We start from the raw sequence: 16,597 nt of genomic DNA, 5'->3' as shown, positions 1-16,597 counted from the left end.
TTCAGGATTGGTTTGTTACCAAACCTGTTCTGTCTCGGGGCATTGATTTCCCTAGTTGAATTATTTAGATGTGCAGTTAGTTTCAACTCTGAATGAAAGGCTGTCTCATCTCGTCTTTTCAAACTGCCCAATAGAAAAGGGAAATCCTGTCTCTTTAGTACTTTATCAGTGGGGATCATCAGGATCCTGAGATACAGATAACATTGTGAAAGGCAGATGTCAGGGATTTAAAAAGCACTTTAGTGTAAGCCATAAATTTTGAGGTGGCCCAGCAAGTAACACGTAGAAACCATCACTCACTCAGAGCTGCTAATGGTCGGGAAGGAGTAGAACAATTTACTGCTTTCCATATGATTTTTTTACTATGGAAATCAATAGGTGAATAGGAGTGGTGAATTTGCTTTGAGGTGGAATAAGAGTGATAACAAATCAGTCATGAAGGGCTGGAATTGCAGTAGTGAAGGCCACGTACGAAGGACCTTCAGAACACTCCAAGCCACGGAAGCTGGAACTGATTTCAAAGAAGGAGGCAGGAAACAAATTAGTGGCCACCTTGCAGAGTGGAGTTTGCCAGATATTGAGAGGCTGTATTTTAAAGTGCTTCAGATTTCTGCGATCAGTGGCTGCTGTAATGGACTTTTCATCATGGACCATCTCAATAGAGTTCCTTGCAATATGACCATCAATACAGAAGCCAATATTACTGTGTTCTCAAAAGATGTGGCTCAATAACTGTGTGGTAAACTCATCTAAACACCACCCTCCATTAACCTGCAGACTGTGTCTGGTGATATAATCCACATCATTGGAAAGTTAAACATTAACATCAGATCTGGAGGTGTCGCCTACAATCAGATGGCATACATGGCAGGTATTGTAGCCTTTGCATGCTCAGGTTAGAATTTCCAAGGAATTGCATTTTTTCTGTGGACTTTAAAATAACAAACTGCATTCTGCCTCTGAGGATGTAACCCCATATAACTCAAGCCCCAAATGATAGCTCAAGATGATAGAACAGTACTTGCAAAAACAAATTTTAACTTCCTGGTTCCATAGCTGAAAACAGAAATTTCTAGTACGACATAATAGAATAGCATAAGAACTGTAACAGTCCTAAAGAAGTACTAGTAATCTTGGGACTCATTGACTTATCAATGGCTGTCATCTGGTGAGAGATGCCTATATAAGTAATAAAAGGAAAGTTGTTTGAAAAGGCAAAGTGGTTACAACATGTACTCCAATAACCTGCATTAAATGAACCAATAATTCTTCAGTCTCTTTCTCTTTGGAGAACCATGACATCATAATTATTGCAGGATGTGGAACTAAGTGATGATGTGAGAATTGTTGTAGAATGTTTCATTCCTGAATTTCAAGAGGTTTTCTCCCGTACATCTCCTGCGTAAGTCAAACTAGTTTTGCGCAGCATAGAATTGATTTGGGAGATCATCCACCAATCAAGCAACATTCAAAATGCTACTAATTGCTAAACAGGAAGAGGTAGAAAACTTCTAAAGGATATGCAAGAAAGCAATATCATTGAGCTTCAGCAAGTCCTTGAGCCTCTCCCATCATCCTGGTCAGAAAGAAAAATGGTTCAATTAGATTTTGTGTTGACTAGCACGGACTACACATCTCGAAGAAGGACAGCTACCCTCTCCTTTCTTTCTGGAAGCAGGTGGATTTTGGTGCTTGATTTAAAGAGTGGATATTGGTAGGTAGAGACTAGGTAGAGATACACTATGATGATGAGAAAAAATGCCGTTTTCTACTGAACAAGGACTTTGACAGTTCAAGGTAATGACATTTAGGTTATGTAATATGCAGCAACATTCAAATGTCTTATGGAGACCATGCAGAGATGCAAATTGGCAGAGAGCAAGCAAAAGTTCTGGTGGACAAAAGAATGTGAGAATGCGTTTAACAAATTAAAGGAGGCTTTAACATCTGCGACAAATCTGATGTATTCTCAGTTTGGTAAAGCGTTTATTCTTGGCACAGATGCGATCAATGAGAGTGTCAATGCTGTTTTGTCTTAAGATATAAATGATCAAGTACATGTAGCATACTTGAGCAGGTGTCTATCTAAACTGAAGAGAAATAACTTTTCAACAGAAAAGATTTGCTGGCCATAGTTAATGCAGTAGTGCATTTCCACCATTACGTGTACAGCAGAAAATTCCTCTCCACATAGATGATGCATTGTTGACCTAGCTATTAAATTTCAAGAACACTGAAGGCCAAATAGCCAGATGGTTATGGGGACTTCATTGATATGGCATCAATATCCATCATCAGAAAGGATCGTCACATGGAAATGTCAACTTCCGGTCTAGAAAACCCTGCTCAGAAAGCTGCTGATATTATTCTAGTGTTGAAAGTAAATACAAGCTGGTTAATCTGGTCACATGTCAAGTTAGAACATCAGCATTGTCTTACCCAATCCCATGGAGTGATGAATAAGTCAAGAAAGACCAATTGGAAGACAGTGACATTAAACCGGTAAGTGACTCAATGGAGTCTTCAAATAGAAAACCTACTAGGACATTTTGATCTATTTTCCTATGACAAAGCATTATTGAGCTCTCTAGGACTCGCTCCGTATTCAAAATGGCATCTTGTACTGGAAGTTCGGATTGGGTGATGAAAAGGCATTCCAGTGGCAGCTGCTACTTTCAAGCTTCTGTATCCTGAACATTTTGAAAGAACTACTTAGCAGTCTGACAGAAGGCCACTTCGGAATAATGAAGATTTTGTATAGAGTTCAAGAGTGTTTCTTCTGAAGTAAAACAAGGGCTGATATTCAAAAGTGGTGTCAGTCTTGTGCAAAAGGACCGAAGAAACACAGCCAAGGGAAGCTGCAGCATTACAGTGTAGGAGCGCCTTTTGAATGCATCGCTTTCGATATCCTGAGGCTTCTGCCATGAGTTGCTAATGGCAACAAATACATCCTTGTTTTTATTGACTGCTTTACAAAGTGGCCTGAAGTGTATTTTATCCATGATCTAGAGGCTGCCACAGTAGCAGAGGTAATGATGCAGCATAAGATTTCCAAGTTTGGAGTGTTTCGTCAGTTATATTCTGATTAAGGAAAGAATTTTATCTGCACTGTAATTAAAGAATTCTATAAATTACTCGCCATTGACAAAATCCAAGAAAAGGGACAGCTTTACATCCAGAGCCAGACGGTATGGTAAAGAAATTTAATCGAACCCTACTTAATAACCTATCAATGATTGTTTTGAGAAACCAACAGGACTGGGATGAAAAGTTCCTCTGTTCTTACTGGCCTGTCATTGTTCTGTTCATGAGACTGCTGGCTATTCTCCGTCCCAGTTGTTGTTTGTTTGGGACCTTTGTCTACATTGTGATCTTTTGTTTGGTTACCCTCCAGATGCACCTTCATTGACTGAGAAGTACGTTCAAGATCTCCAGGCAGGGTTTGAAGTGATACATAATTTTGCATGAAAATGAGTCAACTTGGTGATGGAGAAAATGAAGTCTCAATACAACATGAGAACCACAGGGCACTGATACAATGAGCACACTTATTTTTTATAAAAATAATATATTCAAGTATCAAACATATCAAAATTATCATATCAAAAGAAAGTAAACAAGGCAAGCAAAAAAAGCTTTGTGCATTTTCTTAAAAACAGTTTATTGAAACTGTGTACTTATGAAGTTTCTGATAAATGTGTTTTAACAAATTAATAAATAACTGGTTATACTATAAACTAAAACACAAACAAGATAATAGGTAAATATATGAAACAAAATTATAGTAATATGCCGTGCATCATGATAAAGTCAGGTTACAAATATGACATATTCAATAATATACCAAAAAATAAATATATAAACTCTAAATGATACATGCATTAAACTTAAGCAAAAAACTTAGATTGGTGTAGATTTTGTATAAAAGCTCAAAATATATTTTTATGTAAATTCTAGTAATTTTACATTAAATATCCTAAAAAAACCTTAAGTTTTCTTCTTCATTATATTCTTCATTATGTTATATTTTCCATTCGCATTTCTTTTTCATATAGACTTATTCATTCGTTATCAGTATATATTCCAGTGAAAGAAAAAAATGCTCTCTCACACGCAAGTAAACAGTAATAATAATAATAATAAATAAATAAATAAATAAATAAATAATAAAATAAGCTCATTAAAACCATCTGATGCTAAAAAATATACCCAAATAAAGACAAATGGACATTTCACAATTTTTGCAGGAAACATATTCTCCTTTTTATGCATTTCTCATGTTGTACCTCTATTGGAGGGGCATAAAATGGGTCCTCAGAACACACTTTTTTTAACAGTTAATTCAATTCTGATAAAAGTCTTTATCAAAACATCAGCTTCTGGAATCCTTTAATTTTTTTTTTACTTTGTATGCTTTTCTTGGAACACTGTAAATCATTGAAGGAGGTGGCAAGATTTCTAGTTACACCACTGTTTGGGATAACACCTGACCACTTACATAGCAAATCAACAGAGGATTTAAGGATATGAAATTGGGTCTCATCTTCCATTCTACTGTCTGAACATTGCCCTAGCACTTGAGCTATTAACTAAATTTCTGGCGCTTGAGCCTACTGATAATTCATTTATCTATTGAGCAGTGGAAGACTTCATCACTTCCAGAGCTGCTGATTTTTACAAATATGGTATAAATGACCTTGCCACATGTTGGCAGCAAAGCTTTAATGCTGTTGGAGCTAAACAAGAATTCTTCCTTTTATTCTCTTCTATTTCCATTACCTTCTAATGGACTATTTTATTTGCAGTAATGCATATATATACATCCTAGTTGAAAAGTATTAGGTTATTTAACAGGTTTCAGTAACTTTTTGTATACATGCATATGAATAATTTTCATTCATAAGATGTTATTTCATAAATATATATTTTCTTGTTAATGTTTGTCTGAAGTCAAGAACTGTAATTTGTTATGTTTGAGGCAGATTTTTATAGTAAGTACTGCTTGAAAATAAAAAAAGAAACAAATAGAATTTTTTTAACAGTTTTATATATATATATATGAAAGCCTATACCTCAGTCTAATTTTATGCATAATTTCCACTGATATTAAAGCACTTATACTATACAACCAGTTTTTGAGTTCCTTCTTTATTAATGTCTGCTGCTTGATTTGATATCCATTGCAGCACCATCGTTTAGACTTCGTCATTATTGTTTTGGTGAAGGCCAACTAGGTGCTTCTTCAAATGCAGGAGCAGGAGGTAGTCACTGGGCACTAGATCAGGACTGTATGGAGGGTGATCGAGATGCTCCTAGCGAAATGACGCAATGAGATTTTGAGGCAAAAATCCATAAGCAACATCCCTTCATGTCCTGAAACACAGTATTAATAATTTTCTGGACTGAAACTGTTTGTCTGAACTTCACTCTCTTAGATGATAATGAATGCCACTATTCTGTGGATTGCTGCTTCGATTCTGGTGTAGCACAAGCCACCCAGGTTTTTGTTGCCTAATGCCAATTTGGCTTAAAAAATCATCACCTTCCTGACTGTACTGCTGATGAAAAGTTAAAGCACTATTCAAACGTTTGGTTTTGCATACTTCTGTCAATGTTTTTGGTGTGCACAATTTTTAGTAATTTAAGCATTCACTCACAATTTCATATAGAACTTTGTGTGAAACCTTAGGTAAGCCATCAAACAATGATGAAATCATAAAACATCTGTTCTGTTTCACTTGTTCATCAGCATTCTACACCAGGTCTTCAATTAATGGCACAAATTTGCTCACTTTGTTCATCAGCATGAACATTCGTATAAGGTTCTTTAAATGCTGTAACTTATTTATGTACCATTTCATCACTCAATAATGTTTTTTCCATAATGATAAATTTCAGCCGCTTTCATGTTTTTAGTGGTAAGGAAACAAATCATTGATCATATTCGACAGTTGTATAGATTCTCTATCGGCGGAGCCATTTTAAATACCAAAAACAAACTTGGTTGAAAATTTCTGTAATGGTAGCTTTGTCTTCCCAACAGATGTAGGTAAATAGCGTGCATGTGCAGAATGTCTGTTGCAGCATTGCCATGCCAAATTTTGAAATGGTACTTATTTTAAAAACATGCCGTGTACTATAGATTAGTTTAATGATATTTATAATAAAACTTTTCATGCACTTATTTAATTATGAATTTTAGAGTTATTTTTGCATATAATAAGATATGATAATTTTCTAGGTTTTTGAATTTCAAAAGAATCATAGAGCAAGATTAATGACTTACCAGAAAAAGCAGGTATATTTTATTTTATTTTGTAAATAAAGCAATATTAATTAACACTGAGGAAGCTTGGTCCTGAAATTTGCTTGAATGGTCATGTGAGGTATCTCCTACCCCAGTGCTTAAAATAAAATACAAATAGTATTATTTAGTTTTTAAAACTTTTTTTAAAATTTAGTTGATGTGTGAAAAATTTCAGTAATGAAATAATGCTTTCAAAAATAAGTTTTATAGACAATTAAAATTACTTCGAATAAATGAAAATACTAATAATATAAGTGTGATACCTCTATGCTTTATTGGATCTTTGAAACAGAATGCTTATGTTATGTGTATGCAGTTTGAACAAAATACATTCATGTGTCAATTAAAATCACAATACCAACCTTGTATTTAGCATACATATATTAAAACACTCAATCGATTTCGAGGGCAGCTAAAGGTCCCTCCTCATTAGGAGAACGAAATGACTAGAAAAGGGAAAAAGAAAAATAAAGCATTGGCAAAGGAATCTCAGAAACACGGGGTCATTATCAGCACACACGTGGCCGTAACCGGATTTTGAATCGGATTTACACTGGCCGCCTACTTTTACTGAGCCAGGCTATCTGATAATTTAATCAAGGGGAAGTGTTGTAAATAACTTTTAATTTATGATTATATTTCCCATTTGTATTTTGCAACATGTGTGGCAACACGATTTTTATTTCTTGTTTTTTTGGCAACGGTTTCAGTTGTTGTCAATGGTTTACTTTACCATGCTTACCATGTAAAACTTATTGTGCGTATAATGATTTTGTATTTCAATATATGTTAATCCAGATGAATCTCTGCTTATTTATTTGTCTCCATTCCTAATGCTAGACTTCATTAGGTTATGTCCCCAGCATGCTAACTGCATAGAAAAATTTAGAAGCAAATGGGAGATAAACATTAGTGGCAGTTTGTAAGCCTAACAAGGCAGTTCTTAAGCCTTACGCGAGTCAGCAAATTAGTTCGCGAAAATGGAAGCTGCAAAGATATCAGTTAAGCTGTTATGCGGAAAAAGCGATTGGCCTATTTGGAAATATTGAATTAATTTCGTATTAAATTATCACAAAAGCACTTTAGAAGTTGAAGAAGGAAAATTGAAGAAGCCTGATCATGTGGCCGCCAAAGAGATTCGAAAGCGATTCAGAGATGGCATGAAGGTTTTTAAAAAAGCGAATAAGTGCACTATGATGATTCTTACGAACTCCATGACTGAAGATACTTTACAAAATGTAATGAGATTTGAAGCGCAAGAGACATTTGGCTGGAACTTCACAAAGTATTCGAAGATTTGTCTGATAATAAATTTTATAACATATGTTTACAGTTCTTCAAATTCAATTGGTAAGATGATGTTATGGCAGCTCATTTATCAAAATTGAAAAGTCTGTGGAATGAACTGAACAGTGGACTTGAAAATAAGGAAGAAAACAGATTGCCAGAAATGCTGTTGATTTGTAAAATATTGGATACTCTCCCTCCCAGTTATCGTACTTTCAAATCGAGTTAGTTACTTCTTAATCATGAAAAGAGAACTTTAGACGAATTAACCACACAGTTGTGCACCCATGAAAGAGAATTAAGGACAGATCCAAATTTTTTAGAAACTTTAGATCAGGAAGCATTGATAGCAAATTGGGAATTTAAGCGGAAATCATCTATTAACAGGAAAAGCAATGACAAGTGCAATTATTGCCGCCAGAGTGGACACTGGGTTTGAACATGCAGGAAATGGATAACTGAGGGAATACCACCAAAACCTAGTCCACATACAGGGCCAAACAAAGGAAGTAAGAACAGTGTTGCTGCAAATATGACACTTCTAGCTGTAGATGAGGCAATATTTTCTGCAGAAACAAATTCTGATGATTGATTTATTGATAATGAGGCCTCAAACCATGTTGTCAATAACAATCACTATTTTTTAGACTTTAATTTTAGTTTAATTTTAAAATTTAAGCTTTCCCATAGCATCACTGTAGCAAATTGAAAGTCATTACCAACAACTGGAAAAGGCACTATCAAGATAATGACCATTGTAAATGGGATGAATCAAATCAAAAGTCTTGAAAATGTCTGGTGTGTTCCAGAAATAAGTAAAAATCTATTTTCCATGTTAGCATCTCAAGATAGAAACCAGAACAGTGTGTTTGAATCAACATTTAAGGATTGCTATTTAAAAATAGATGGTGAAATAGTTCTACTTGGTACAAGAAATGCTGGTGGGGGTCTCTTCAAAGCCGTGATGAAGACCTTAGTTCCTGAAACTCACATTGACATAAACATGACTGAGAATAATGAATAAACTCTCCAACTTTATCATGAACATTGGGGTCACCAAGATAAAAAGCATGTAAAGGCCATTGTTGAGAAAGAGTTGAATATTAAGTCTGATATGAAGTTAATGGAAGCTGCAAAGATATCAGTTAAGCTGTTATGCGGATGTGAAGCTTGTGTATATGGGAAAGCTCACCATTTAAAGTTTGGAACCAGGAAAGAGATTACAAAAGCTGGAGAATTATTCTTAACAGACATTTGCGGGACATTTGATCAATCATTTAAGAAAACCATTGCTTTTCAATCTTCAAAGATGCCCACACCAAATTTCGATACGTTTTTTTTTTTAAAGCACATATCAGAAGTAAAAGATGTGCTTGAAAATTTCATAGTTCATGCTAAGAACTTAGAGCATAGAGTTAAAGAAATCCTCAGTGACGATGGTGGAGAATTTGACAACCAAGCCGTTTGAAAGATCTTGAACAAACATGGAATCTCCCAGAGGCTCACAGCTCCATATACACCAGAGCAAAATGGCAGTGCTGAACGAGAGAACAGAACAGTTCTAGAAATGGCCAGAACTCTCAAATACTCAAATGAAGAAGTGAACTTTCCAGCTTCCCTATTTGCAGAATTCGTCAGTACTTCAGTTTATATATTGAATAGGACAGGCAAGTCTTCAGTTCCTAATTTAAGTCCTTATGAATTATGGATGGGAAAGAAACCCATAATAAAACACATATGTATCATTGGATTGACTTGCTATGTTAATGTCCCAGTTCAGAAGAGGAGAAAGATGGACAAAAAGACAACTAAAGGCTATCTTCTTGGGCATGATCCCGAGATTTCATATTTGAAGAGAAACCTTCCATGACAGGAAACATTATAACATTGCCCCTGCAACAAGTTTCTGAAAGAAACACATCTCAAGATGATAAAGTTGAAAACAAAGTGGTAGACAAAGGCTCTCAGGAAAAGAAGGAAGTGAAGGATACACCAGAAAACGAGACTCGACCTAGAAAACAAATTTCAGCGCCTAAGTGGACAAAGGATTATATTATAGAAAATTCAGAGATTTATGAAGAAAATCTTCCAGAAATAAATGGAATTACAAGTGGAATGCAGTGCAGCTGATAATCCAAGAAACAGAAACAGGCTCAACACCCAAGAAACCTTTCCAGAGTGATCTTGAAACTTTAGAAGAGGCACTAACTAGTCCAGATGCAGAAAAATGGAAGTTAGCCATGGAAGAAGAGTTGGAAAATTTTAAACAAAATGAAACTTGGGACATGGTGCCTAGGCCAGAAGAAAGGAAAGTCATGAAATGCAAGTGGGTCTTCAAGAGAAAACTTAACAAAGATGGACAAGTGGAAAGATATAAAGCTCGTTTAGTTGCTCGTGGCTACACCCAAGTCGAAGGAATTGACTACAAAGAGACATTTTCTCATGTAATAAAAACAAAATCAATTAGAACTTTATTAGGATTCTCAGTTGAGCAAGACTGGCAGTTTCATCAATTGGATATTACTGCAGCCTATTTAAATGGAAAATTCAGTGAGACAATTTTCACGGAACAGCCACCAGTGAGTCTGCACCAGAAAACACATAGAGAAGTTTGCTTGCTAAAGAGAAGCCTTTATGGACTTCATCAGTCTGGGAGAGACTGAAATATCTGCCTCGGTAAATTTCTGAAATCAGTGAACTTAACAAGATCCAGAGCAGATCCTTGTGTTTACTTCAATAAAGAAAAGGAGTTAATCGTAGGTTTGTATGTGGATGGTCACCTTGTAATGTCCAGCAAAGATTTAATCATTCAGGAATTTAAGGACAATATTGCAGCCACATTTAAAATCAAGGACTTGGGAGAAATACATCACCTTCTTTCAATTATCATAAGCAGAAAGGAAGATGTCTGTGTGACTCTTGACCAAAGTGTCTATGCTAGTGAGCTCTTGGAAACAACTAATATGCAAGATGCTAAAGGAGCATCAACACCATTAGATCTAGGTACGAAATATCCAAAATTTTTAAAGGAAATTTTAGGAGAACATTTTTTAAACTTTCCACAAAACTTATTTGTTGATAATCAGTGTGCCATTTCTTTAGCTAAAAACCATGTCACTTCAGAGCGTAACAAACATATTGAACTCAGGCATTTTTCTTGAAGGAGAACGTTGAAGAGAAGTTTTTGAACTTTACCTATGTGCCTTCCAGTTCAAATGCAGCAGACGTATTAACAAAGAGTATGCGAAAGAAAGCCTTGTTCAATCAGTGTAGGACTGAGGGAAATTTAATTAAGGGGAAGTGTTGTAAATAACTTTTAATTTGTGATTATATTTCCCATTTGTATTTTGCAACATGTGTGGCAACACGATTTTTATTTCTTGTTTTTATGGCAACGGTTTCAGTTGTCGTCAATGGTTTACTTTACCATGCTTACCATGTAAAACTTACTGTGCTTAATGATTTTGTATTTCAATATATGTTAATCCAGATGAATCTCTGCTTATTTGTTTGTCTCCATTCCTAACGCTAGACTTCATTAGTTATCTTTTTAGAAAGCTAACAGTTTGGAAAATGTATCTATTCCTTAAGAAGTAACATAAGGAGAAATTTCTTTTTTCCCCCCCATATTGTTCCCACTGTTGTCAGTTTTTCTTTTGGAAGATCCTCATCTAGTAGTTTAATCATGCTCCAGTTATCTACAGTCAAGTTCCTGCCAAATTTATACAGTGATTGAATTAGTCTGTTCACTATGTCAGATGGACAGTTACTGACTTTCTTGGGATCATCTGGCTGTGTACCACAGTATACCTTCATTTTAGAAGTATAAAATACTATTTTAGAATCTATAAGTGCAAAAATCTTGATTCCTCATTTTACTGGTTTGTTTGGTATATGCTGGCAGAACCACATCAGTGATGAAAGGATTCACATTTTTTATCAATAGGGATGTTCTCACCTAATCTATAAGAATATTTAAAATTTGAAGTAAATCAGTCAAATATTTATATCATGGTGCAATGAATTGTGAAGGTTCATAAATATAAAAGTCCTGTAAGGGCTTTCATCTAGACCATACGCATAATTTTTGCATCTCTTTCACTTTTATAGCATAGAACTATATTAGAAATACAGTACAAAGTCTTTAATCTTGACGTCCATAATCCGGAATGATCTATAATCCGGACCTCAAATCTACAAACTTTCTGCGCATGCGCGTTTAATGTATAATGGACGGTATAAGCTAGGCTAAAATTATCTAATTATCTATTTCAGTTAATGTTGCAGATTGCGTTGTTCCTTAATCTTCTAATTGGATCCAGCTTATTATTTTTTTGCAGACTGTTAGATCAATTTTATAAAAAGTCAGCTTAAACTTTGGATTATGTCAAAAAGAGTTTCCGATTCTGGAGCTGCCAATCGCATGTTTCGGTGTACCGCTTCCGATAGTGAAGAAAGTGACAGAGAGGTTATTGAAAACGAAAACATTTCGATTGACAAGTTAATCGGTATTTTTGACACAGCAATTACAGGATTTGAACAGTGGAACTTTGTAACTGAAGAAGAAATTATGTTTGTTTATAGAATTAAAGAGAAAGTATTAGCACAAAAAACGAAGCAACTTGAACAACTTACGTTGAAAGAAATGTTTAATAAAGTAAACAAATAAATATTAAGCCTTTTTTTTTTTTTTTTTGTAAATTTTGATACCCTTTAGATCATAATTGCTCTTTATTTCATAAATTATGGTTTCATATTTTTAATTGTATAGTTTCTGCATGCCATCTTACCAGATTTAATACTGAAAACAAATTAATACTTATGTCATGTATAAATAAAAACAACCTATACATTCAATAATATTATATGTATAACAGGTAAAGATAATTGCACTTTTTATAACCTAAAAATAAAAATTCTTAAATTTGTGTATATTACAAAATAATACTAAATAATAAGAAGATTGATATTATTTATATATATATGAAAAATATAATATAAATATTTTAATTTTTATTTACATATAATTAATTTGCACTAAAGAAATTAAAAATTAGAATTTCATAAGAAATTCATATACTTACACTAAAAAACTTGGAAAAAATAGGATTTTCACGAGAACTGAATTAAATCAAATTCCTCGTCATTATAATTCGCTTCCGATAGTGAAAAAAGTGACACAGAGGTTATTGAAAATGAAAAAATTTCGATTGACAAGTTAGTCGGTATTCTCGACACAGCAATTACAGGACTTGAACAAACTGAACAAGAAATTATGTCTGTTTATAGAATTAAAGAGAATGTATTAGCACAAAAAACGAAGCAACTTAAACAACTTACATTGAAAGAAATTTTTAATAAAGTAAACAAATAAATATTAAGATTTTTTCTTGTAAATTTTGATACCCTTTAGATCATAATTGCTCTTTATTTCATAAACTACGGTTTCATATTTTTAATTTTATATTTCTGCATGCCATCTTACCAGATTTAAATTGATGATCTATAATCCAGAAAAACCCCTAATCTGAAATCGCCGAAATCCCGACGAGTCTGAATTAAAGATTGTATATATATTGTACTGTATATAAATTCATGGGTTCTACAATCTTTGATAATGTGTTATTAAAACTATCCATCTACTAAATGGATCAGTAACCTTTCCTGCTTCTTTTACAGGTCCTGGAAGGTGAGCCATAATATTAAGCAAACAAAGTTTTACATTTTGTGTAAATTTCTTTTTTTTTTTTTTTTTTTTTCCAACACTGTTTTACATTTTTGTCTACAAAGTCATCCAGTAACCAATAACTCTTTTTCTAAACATGCAACTATACTCTTATTCTGAAGATAAATGACATGTAAAAACTGAGGTGTTTCATACATTTGGAAATTTGATTTTACATTTTGAGACACATTTTTTGTATGGGTGGGGTATAGTAAATGTCATGGGCCTTCACACAGCTTAATTTCACATCTGTTATTTCACATGCATCCTAATACACTTCCAAAAATGCATAATAAAGATATGATAAAGAGTTATTATTTAACTTCCTTTTTCTGCTGTAATCATTGCATGTTATTTTGACTGTACTTAACAATATGTGTATGAAAGAAAAATAAATATGTAAAAGATTAAATTAGCAACATAAATTTCCCTTCTCAGTTCTGAAAATAGTAACCTCTCTCTTCACTGCATCATTTCTATATAAATCCATGTTATATGTCTTTTACATATTCTTTATTTTTCTAAAAAATATAGTAAAGTTAAATTAAATTTAAATAATTCTCTTGGGCCATTGCTGCAAGGAATGAAATTTGAATTTAACAAACATTCTCTATTCGTAAAAAGCAAATTTAAAGTTAATTAAATTTTAAATGAAATTTAATTACAAATAAATGATTAATTATTGCTGCGAACTAATCTACAATATCATTTAAATTCTGAGAGCATATGTAAGTATGTATTACTTGTTTGTGGTCACAGCATGTTTGCTGAAATAAAAAATGAATATTTAATCTGCCTTCGCCTCCAGTTTCCTATTCATTATGGATCAACACTTCTACGCCAACAAAATTTCTGCTAGTCCTTACTTCTGAGTTGGTTTTATTACATATATACTTTCACAGATTTTAGGCTGATCATATTTAATGTTAATGTTTAATAAATACTTAATTTTTGGTCAGTCTTCTATAAATTTTTGTTCACTCCCCCCAAAAAAAACTGTTTGTAAATTTGCTTCTACTGTGGAACTTTATAAATATATGTATCTTATACGTCACTGTGAAAGAAAATTTCCAGTTATAAAATGTGCAGTACCAACAAAAATATCATGGAAAAAATAAAACTGTAACAAAATTAGTCGTACGTTTATTTCTTGCATGTATCTTCTCACTTAGCACTTGCTTCTTACATATAGTTTCTGGTAGCCATGTATTTGCAATTGTTGATATGGCTTCATAATTTCTCCTCCATGTATTAGCCCATATAAATTCTATTTAGTACAGCTCAGTGATGCCAAGTTATACTATATTGCTTTTTATGCCACCATTTTACATGTGTATTAAGGAGGTTTGGTTTCCAGTTGGAAAACAACTTTCACAATTAATTGCAATGGTGATTTTTGTTTATTTTGGTTTCTATATTATACAGGTGGCAATATATAATTTGGAAAAGTTTCTTGATTCATTTCACATTAAATTAATGAACTTTTATACTAAGCTAATGCAAATTTAGCATTATATTTTTATTCGTTGATCTTGTGAAGGATGTGAAATAAGAAAAATCTTAACTGAAATATGCTTCTTGATAATGATGTCCTAATTTTACTGATAATTTTGTAGATTTTACTTCATTTGGAATTCCTCCAGAAACATTTGATCTGAAATGCAAGTTCTTGAATCTCTGAGCTATTTTAATTTACTTTTCTTATTTTTAACAAAACGTTTTATAGATTATCGAATATTTGCCAAATATTTGTAATAGATATAAAATCTGTATTGGGAACATTTGTATTTTATGTAACAATGAAATTGATTTATCGATGGTGCTAATGATCTCAGTTAAATGATTAAAATCAATGATTTAAATCGATTTTTATCAAAACTTAAAAAAAATATTGATTAAATCGGATATTCTCCTATTTTTTATGATAGGAAATGTGTAAAAAAGTCAAAGAGACTGAGTCTACCTGTAATCCTTTTAAAGAGATTTTAATTATTGAATACAAAAATAGAAGCTTTTTAAAAAGTAAAATTGTTTAAAATATTTGAAATATGCCTTATTAATTCAGTACAATAAAGTATATCACTTCCATGCCCATTGAAACTCAGGTGTGAATCTGATGATGAGTATATCAATTCAAAGCACACAGTTAAGAATCTAAGTAATAGGTTGTAAAAACACTACCTTCTCAAAAATATAAAGTAAATCATCAAATAGTTATTATTTTTTAATGGTGCTAATGCATCATTTTTTAGTATAGAAAACCAACATTTTATAAAATTAATGCAGTTGCTGCATCTTGAATATAAGTCTCTGCCTAAAAATAACTTAAGTGGCAAATTATTAAATGACATAAAAGAATAAACACAAAAATGCAATAATATTTTTGTTAATCAAACACTGTGTATACACAGGGTTTGTATGGTCCTTAAGAGTCCTTAGATTTTTTAGAATCGATTTTTGCTTAAAAGTCCTTAATTTTGGCCCAAATCAGCAGAAAGTCCTTAATTTTAATCATCTAAAATTTCTCTCTTTTTTTACGACTGACATTTTGAGTGTGCATTTTGGAGTAATATTTTTGGCGATTCACTGTCTTATATGGTTATCTTTTGAATGGGTTAATGGGTTATAATTTGTTTTTATTTCAATATAAACAATGGGATACCCAAGTTTAGTGAAGCATAAGCATTTCGAAATTTATTTTTTCTAATAATAAAGAGCTCTTAAGCAACTTTTTGCTTTCAGGGATGTGTATTCTTTTATTAAACGGTTCTAAATTTGGCGTCTCAACATTTTGGTGATTTTAAGATCAGTTTCTACAGAAAATTTTTAATTACGAGATCTGAGATTTTTTCAACGACTTTTTTTAAAATATCGTAACATTGATAAATTTCATTAAAATAGTATTAATATATTGAAATTATGTTTAAAAAATAACATTAAAATAAAACATTTTTATTGTACTGTCATATAGTTTTATTTTAGCAACTTATTGTATAATATTTTCAATCTGAAAAATAAACAAGGTGTAATGCAATAAAGCACAATTTACGAAACAGCTCTTAGCAAAAGCAAATTAGCTATGTAATTAATTAAAAATGTCTTTGTAATTTTTTCATAGTAAGAGTTTTCCCACGTAATTGTCTCGGAATATGCATCAGTTTTCTCTATAAAATTAATGTTACACTTTTTCCCTCCTTTTCCCCCCCCCCAAAATATTTCTTGCTTTTTGCTGTTACAGAATTGCTAGGGATAAATTGCTTTTCAACTTATATCTTAAG

At 32.7% G+C, this 16,597-nt stretch overlaps 1 protein-coding gene across 10 annotated transcripts in view; it reads left to right on the top strand.

The window, feature by feature from the left end:
- narya (RING finger protein narya) overlaps window positions 1–16,597 on the top strand; it is a 213,841-nt gene that overhangs the window by 42,096 nt on the left and 155,148 nt on the right. For 7 of the 10 annotated variants that reach the window (XM_085820189.1, XM_085820187.1, XM_085820186.1 and 4 more), the window contains one exon: window positions 6,242–6,298. The exons of the other annotated variants lie outside the window; for them this stretch is intronic. In XM_085820189.1, the coding sequence (XP_085676315.1) occupies window positions 6,242–6,298 (57 nt within the window). The remainder of the gene's footprint in view (window positions 1–6,241; window positions 6,299–16,597) is intronic. 10 annotated transcript variants of the gene reach the window in all.

This window comes from Stegodyphus dumicola, chromosome 7 (assembly GCF_044657685.1).
Source record: "Stegodyphus dumicola isolate Sdum_Otavi_A_Nest chromosome 7, ASM4465768v1".
Classification (NCBI taxonomy): Eukaryota; Metazoa; Arthropoda; class Arachnida; order Araneae; family Eresidae; genus Stegodyphus; species Stegodyphus dumicola.
This window is presented reverse-complemented; position numbering and strand designations above follow the sequence as displayed.